General features: G+C 52.4%; 1 protein-coding gene across 1 annotated transcript; it reads left to right on the forward strand.

Annotated features, from left to right (window-relative positions):
- Positions 1-3,403: 3,403 nt before the first annotated feature.
- On the forward strand, positions 3,404-6,301 carry MIND_00179700 (Fatty acid synthase subunit alpha; the record flags this gene model as incomplete). Its single annotated transcript, XM_037358712.1, has 8 exons — positions 3,404-3,892; positions 3,942-3,998; positions 4,040-4,586; positions 4,835-5,075; positions 5,145-5,459; positions 5,507-5,529; positions 5,581-6,068; positions 6,119-6,301. 8 exons carry the CDS (start codon positions 3,404-3,406, stop codon positions 6,299-6,301), a joined length of 2,343 nt encoding a protein of 780 aa, XP_037223807.1.
- Between the last annotated feature and the right edge of the window lie 233 nt (positions 6,302-6,534).

Below are 6,534 nucleotides of genomic sequence, written 5' to 3' on the forward strand. Positions count from 1 at the left end.
ACGCTCTATCTATGCCACCAGTTCGGTCTCGGCTTATCATGCGGGACTTGGTGCCGCCACCCGTTTGCATCCTGCGCATCCGATCCGTCTAGGCCTCTCCTTAAATCTTGCGGTGTTCCATTTCAAGACACTCTCTTTGCAACATGTCGGCCATGTGGTTCTCCGACGAGCCATATCTGCGGCTGTGGAATACGCGGGCCATCTGGACGGAGAGTCCCTCAAACTTGTGGCTGCACTTCAAGGTGAAGATGAAGATCCAAAGGCTAGGTTTGTTCTTTACGCTCTCGTTCGTGTCTCTGTGCTGATTTCTTCGCTTCCGTCCCAGAACTCATAGTGGTAGTACCGATGTGGGGCAAATCAATGATCTGATGTTTCAGGTTAGCTGATCGTGAGTGGTTTCACCTGCTCTGGAATTGCTGGACTGAGTGATTTGAGGCACGAGGAGGAGTCGCACCGCCAACTTTTTTCCAACCTTGAAAAGGGTAGCTCTGTGGCCTGCGGCTGTAAGTTATCATACATGAACCAAGTATGCGTTACGAGTTTCGTGTGCGGCTACAAAGATAGTCAATTGGCAAAGTCTGAGCAAATGTAGGCTCGCTTATGCCAGCACCCAACGGCTACTTAAAATCAAAGGACAAGCACGATGATCCGCCAGAGGGGCTGGAACATGCTCACCCGCGGCTGGGTGACAAGAGCGTTTTGGCGGTCGGGTCCTGTACAAGTGAACTTTTTCTCTAAAATTTCCATTTTTCTTGGACCATTAGATAGCCCTCGACTCATGATGTTTTTATTTTTGCCCGAATGTAAAAATCGGACGAAAGAGTTCCCATCCGGCAGATCACAAGACTGTTACCGTCACGCTTTTGACAGCTCGGTCCATGCTCGGTCCGAGCTTGGGCCAACTGGAGTTCCCACCACTTATCTAGCTATGTGCTTTTAAGGCATATTTGGTGGAGGTCTCAAACATTGTCGACAACTCAAAGTCTTTTAGCACTCGTCACCCACTTACTGACGACAGGGTTCTAATCCTCCCCCCCGAGACAGACAGTGTTTTCACCGTTGCAAGGGCCAGATTCAACCCCCTGGGAGTTCATGGACGGTCTCACAAGGGTTGCACAACCCTTCGAGGCTCGTCAGCCTCGCGAGGGTCCTAGGGCACGCTTTCAAACCTCGAACACTTGTTGTGGCAGAAGTAAATCTTCAAGAAACAGACATCAAGGTGACGGGTGTGAAGTGAATCGTAGTTTTGGGGGAGTAACAAACAAAACCAAAATGTAGGAGTACTGTGAATATATTTGTCTTGTCTTGTCGGAGGGAGCAAAACGGAGGGAGGAGGAAGAGTAATGCCGAGAGACCAGGGAGGAGACCGATAGAGAGGATCGGTCGGGTGGGGATATAAGCACGAATTTGAATGAACAACGCGTCGAGGACAAGAAATGAGGCCCTCGCTCCGAGTCGCTCCCATGTCCTACTCGCTCACGCATGCACGCGATCACGCCAATTGCACCAACTTTCTGGAGTCATTTAATGTTTGAGTAACTATCATTCCTTTCCACTACGATAGCGGCTGAACGTCTGGGCCCATCCATCCTCCCACGTGCTGGTCAATTTCCACTACTCGATCGCAGTACTTGATGATTGCCCGTGTTACGGTCTCTGCATTACTCATGAGAATACACATTGCTCCGTTAGAAACTCAGGTACACTGACCTAAGAAATACTCTGAGGATGTACCTGGCTTGCATCGAGTCCTTGAGTTGCGTAAAATCCAGGAACACCAAATACACCGGCTTTCAGGTCCCAGCACCTTGTACAGAAAGACACAAGGCCGTTTATCCAGAATGCAGCGTTCACAGGCTGCACGCTACCTGGAGTTTCAGTGCGCTTGGCAACATGAGACGAGAACTTCATACCTGGGCCGTGTGGTGGCTTTGGATTTTGGACTGGACCTTATGTCTGAGTGCTTCAGCGAAAGGTTCTTGTTGATTGGCTATGAACCAAATACGCCAATTTTCAACATCTGGGGGAGGGGTTATCGTCCGTTGCAGCGCATACGCATGAGCCTCAGTCGTTCTCTGGACTTTCTTGGGTCTTGCATTTGACCCTACTATGGTTGCAGACGGCGCCAAAGGAGTATGTGGAGCCAACGCCTATGCATTGCTTGTAAATTTTTCGCTTGACCCACCATTGAATATACACACTAAGGGCCCATCAGTGGGAGTGGATGAAACCCGTTTCAAATCTTGTTGGAGCAGATGCATTTGTTCTCTGAGAGTTTCATTCTGCAAAAAGAGGGTAAGTAGACCCAAAATTCTGAACTGGATAAGTTTACCTCTTGGTGGAGTTGATAAATTCGGTCCTGGGTTTCAGTATGCCATTGCAATACCACCTTAGCGTCCTGCGTGATGCGGGAATCCGGGGGTGAGACGTTACCAATATAGGGAGAAGCCGTAGCTTCCAATGGCGTCCGCAATAAATGTAAATTCGTGGGGAATATATGCCCAGTGTAAAGGACAGCTTGACGTGCGTCCTCCACTTCATCAAGAAGAGATATTGAAAGCAGGTCCATTGCCGCTTGGTGTAGTGGGTTAACTAGTGTGAGAGGTCGGTCATCTTGAAGAATTGGCCGCAAAAGAGCAAGCAATGCCGGGAGGGCGACCCCAATAAGCTCAGTTTTACTCGCCTCAGAGGCCGACCATCGTCGAATATCTTCTTGGGCATAGGTAGTTGCATCAGGAGATTCCGGCCGAGGAAGGGGTATAAGGGAGGCAGCCACTAGATGCATCCAAGTCCTCAGTGACGGAAGCAGGAACCTATGTAATGCAGTGCCAAGTCGGCGGGCTGGAAGGGGGGAGACTGGACAATAGAAAGTCCAAGGGAGCCGTCAACTTCTGGTGGAAAAATGACTGGTGTGAGACTAATGAGAAGATAGGACCGCGTACTTTCCTGCCGTAGGACTGTCGGGTCTGAAAGAGTGAGATTAAGAGTGTGATTAAGAGTGTGATTCACGAGTCACAACAACGAGAACTCTTGCTCACCTCCGTCATTGCGTCGCGCCATCACGACCCACTCAAACCCCATCGCTGCTGCCAACGCCGACTTCCCCGTCATCCTCCAATGGACTGGTGGTCGCGCTGAGGACTTCCATCAGCCCATTCTCCAAACTTACCGCGCAATCCGCCAACAACCCAATATCTCTCTCGTTGGTGGCAGTGGCTTCGGTGCCGCGGAGGATGTTTGGCCATACTTGACTGGTGAATGGGTCGTCAAGTACGAAGTTCAACCGATGCATTTTGATGGATTCCTTTTTGTCAACTAGTCACGTCATGGTGGCGAGCCAATTCACAAGGTTGCAACTCGTGGTGTCAAATTGTGGAAGGAGTTCGACGACACCGTTTTCAAGATGCCGAAGGAGAAGCGTGCCGCTTGGTTGTTGGAGCGACGGGACGAGATTATCGGCAAGCTGAATCGCGACTTCAGCAAGCCGTGGTTTGGTTGGAAGAAGGATGGCAGTGTCGCAAAGGAGCTCGGCGACATGACTTACGAGGAAACCGTTTTGCGTATGGTGCGCCTGATGTTCGTTGCTCACGAACAGCGCTGGATTGATGTCTCGTTGCGCAACTTAACCGGCGATTGGCTTCGTCGTGTTGAAGAGCGTTTCGCGGGTGTCAACGGTGGTGGACAGAAGCCTTCTCTGCTTCAGTCTTACAAGTCCCTGGAAGACCCCCTGCCTTTCATCAAGTCCTTCTTGAATGAGTATCCGATCGCCACTAAGCAGCTCCTTGCTGCAGAAGACTCCGCCTACCTCCTCGCCATCTCCCAACGTCCCGGTCACAAGCCTGTTCCCTTCATTCCTGTTCTCGATGCCACTTTCGAAGTCTGGTTCAAGAAGGTTCGTTTGACTGTCCCTATCTTCTACTATGACTGATTTTTCTCCGTAGGACTCTCTTTGGGCTGCTGAAGACATCGAGGCTGTCTTCGACCAAGACCCCCAGCGCGTTTGCATCCTTCAGGGCCCCATGGCTGTTAAACATTAAAGGTCAAGGACGAGCCGATCAAGGATATGTTGGGCAACATTCATGCCGAACTCATTCAACGTCTTCTTGCTTCCAAGACAACGGCGACGAAAGCAAAGTTCCCACCATCGACTACCTCGCTGCCCATCCCATTCCTCCTCTTTTCCGTCGTCCCGTGCATTAAACGCACCCAAGAGAGGCAAGCGGTCGACGCGCTTGCCTGTTACCTCGGTTCGGCTCAGAACCTTGGGCGGTCAAGAGCTGAGCCGGTTGCGCGCTTTGACCCCTTCGACGACCATCGCGTTCAAGGCACTTCTTACATCGACAACCCCATCAAGCGACTTCTTGCGCCACGAACAGGCCAGAAGATTGTTGTCTGCTATGAGAATGGCGCTCCCGTTTCGGTCCCCCTCTATGCTCGTTCTTACGGCGAGCACAAGGAGTTGTTCAAGGCCGTTGAAATCAAGTACTCCCCGACAACGAAACTCATCGACATCACCATTTTCGAAGATCGTCGCGATGTGTCCGTTCCGCTCTCCCTCCAATTCGAGTACAAGCCGTCGATGGGAGGTAACTTGACTCCGTACCACCATCATGGGCGGTTTCCCACACCCCAGTGGGCAAGCTCGGATGCCAGAGACGGCCCCCGCAAGGTGGCTCTCACCACGAGAGTCACCCGGGGAGCCGCCGCTGCCCGAGAGCCATGCAAGGGCGGACCTCCCAGCGTCGTCATCGTTACGCCACCCGATCAAAGAAGCGGGAAAGCTCCCACGGGGCCAAGGGCTTGCTTCCGCCCACCTCCTCACCTACCCGCTGAGCGAAATGCGAGCCACTGAAGCCCCGCGCCGAGCGGGCCAGCCGCCACACGCACAGCCGGCCCGGGAAGCCGGTCATCGAGGTCGTTTCCGCCTTCCTCTACCGTGGTCGCTTTACCGACTACGAGAACACTTTCGAGACGACGGAGGAACCTGACTACGTTGTCAAGCTCGAAACGGATGCTGCTGTTGGTGTTCTGCAATCGAAGGAATGGTTCGAGTGGATCGACGAGTCGAAGCCGCTGTTGGCTGGAACGAGCTTGATCTTCCGTGTCCAGTCTTAAGTCACATTTAAGGACAAGACCTCATACAGCAATGTCACCGTTACCGGTCAAGTCTTCGTCCGCAACCAGCTGAAGGAGCTCATTCCTGTTGGCTCAATCGACTTCGAGCCAGATGACGGCCGTGGTAACCCGGTCGTTGCTTACATTCAACGACATGGTGTCGCGCAAGGTCTCTCGACGCCTCTCCCCAACGAGGGCTACACATTGAACTCGACCCCAATTTCGTTCCACGCTCCACTTACCAACGAGCCTTACTCGAAGGTCTCAGGTGACTTCAATCCCATCCACATCAACCCGTACTTCTCCGACTATGCCTCCCTCCCTGCCACGATCACCCATGGATTGTGGTCCAGCGGCCACTCGTCGCTATGTCGAGACTGTTGTTGCCAAGGGACACCCTGAACGCGTTCTCTCGTAAGTTTTTTATGTCTAATTTCTTTCCCTTTCTAACTTAATTTTACTCAGCTACGACGTCTCGTTCGTTGGCATGGTCATTCCTGGTGACGAACTCAGTGTCAAAATTCGCCACGTTGGCATGCGGGATGGAAGCATCGTCGTCAACATTGCCACTTCTATGTAACTCTCGTGGCGAGAAGGTGCTAGGGGGCTCGGCCGAGGTTTCGCAACCCACCACGGTCAACGTTTTCACGGGTCAAGGTTCGCAAGAGCAGGGCATGGGCATGGACTTGTACAATTCATTGCCTGCTGCTCGTGCCGTCTGGGATGGAGCCGACACCCACTTGCTTGCAGTCTATGGCTTCTCGATCGTCGAGATCGTCAAGGACAACCCGAAGGAGAAGACCATCCACTTTGGTGGTATCAAGGGTCAAGCTATTCGTCGTCGCTACATGGACATGACCTACGACACGATGGACAAGGACGGGAACGTCAAGACCCGCTCTTCTCGGACATTGATGTTCGCACGCCCAAGTATACCTTCAGCCACCCGCAAGGTCTGCTTTTCGCAACCCAGTTCGCTCAAATCGCGCTTGTTGTCACCGAGGAGAAGGCCGCTTTCGAGGACATGCGCATGAAGGGCTTTGTTCAGAAAGACTGCGCTTTCGCTGGCCACAGTCTTGGAGAGTATTCTGCCCTGGCCTCAATTGCCGATGTCCTCCACATCTCCGCCCTCGTCGATGTCGTCTTCTACCGTGGTATTACCATGCGGCGGCGCTGTCGAGCGTGACGCGCACAACCGCTCCAACTACGCGATGTGTGCTGTTAACCCGAGTCGTATCTCCAAGACTTTCACTGATGCGGCGTTGCGAGAGGTTGTTGATACTATTTCGACTTTGACAGGTACTTTGCTTGAGATCGTCAACTTCAACGTCGAGGTTTGTTTCATTATGTTCTTCGATTCCTATGCTCATCATTCGTAGGGTCAGCAATATGTCTGCGCTGGAGAACTTGTCGCTCTGC

Source organism: Mycena indigotica (genome assembly GCF_014461135.1).
Source record: "Mycena indigotica strain 171206Taipei chromosome Unknown Mind.scaff0002, whole genome shotgun sequence".
In the NCBI taxonomy this organism is placed as follows: Eukaryota; Fungi; Basidiomycota; class Agaricomycetes; order Agaricales; family Mycenaceae; genus Mycena; species Mycena indigotica.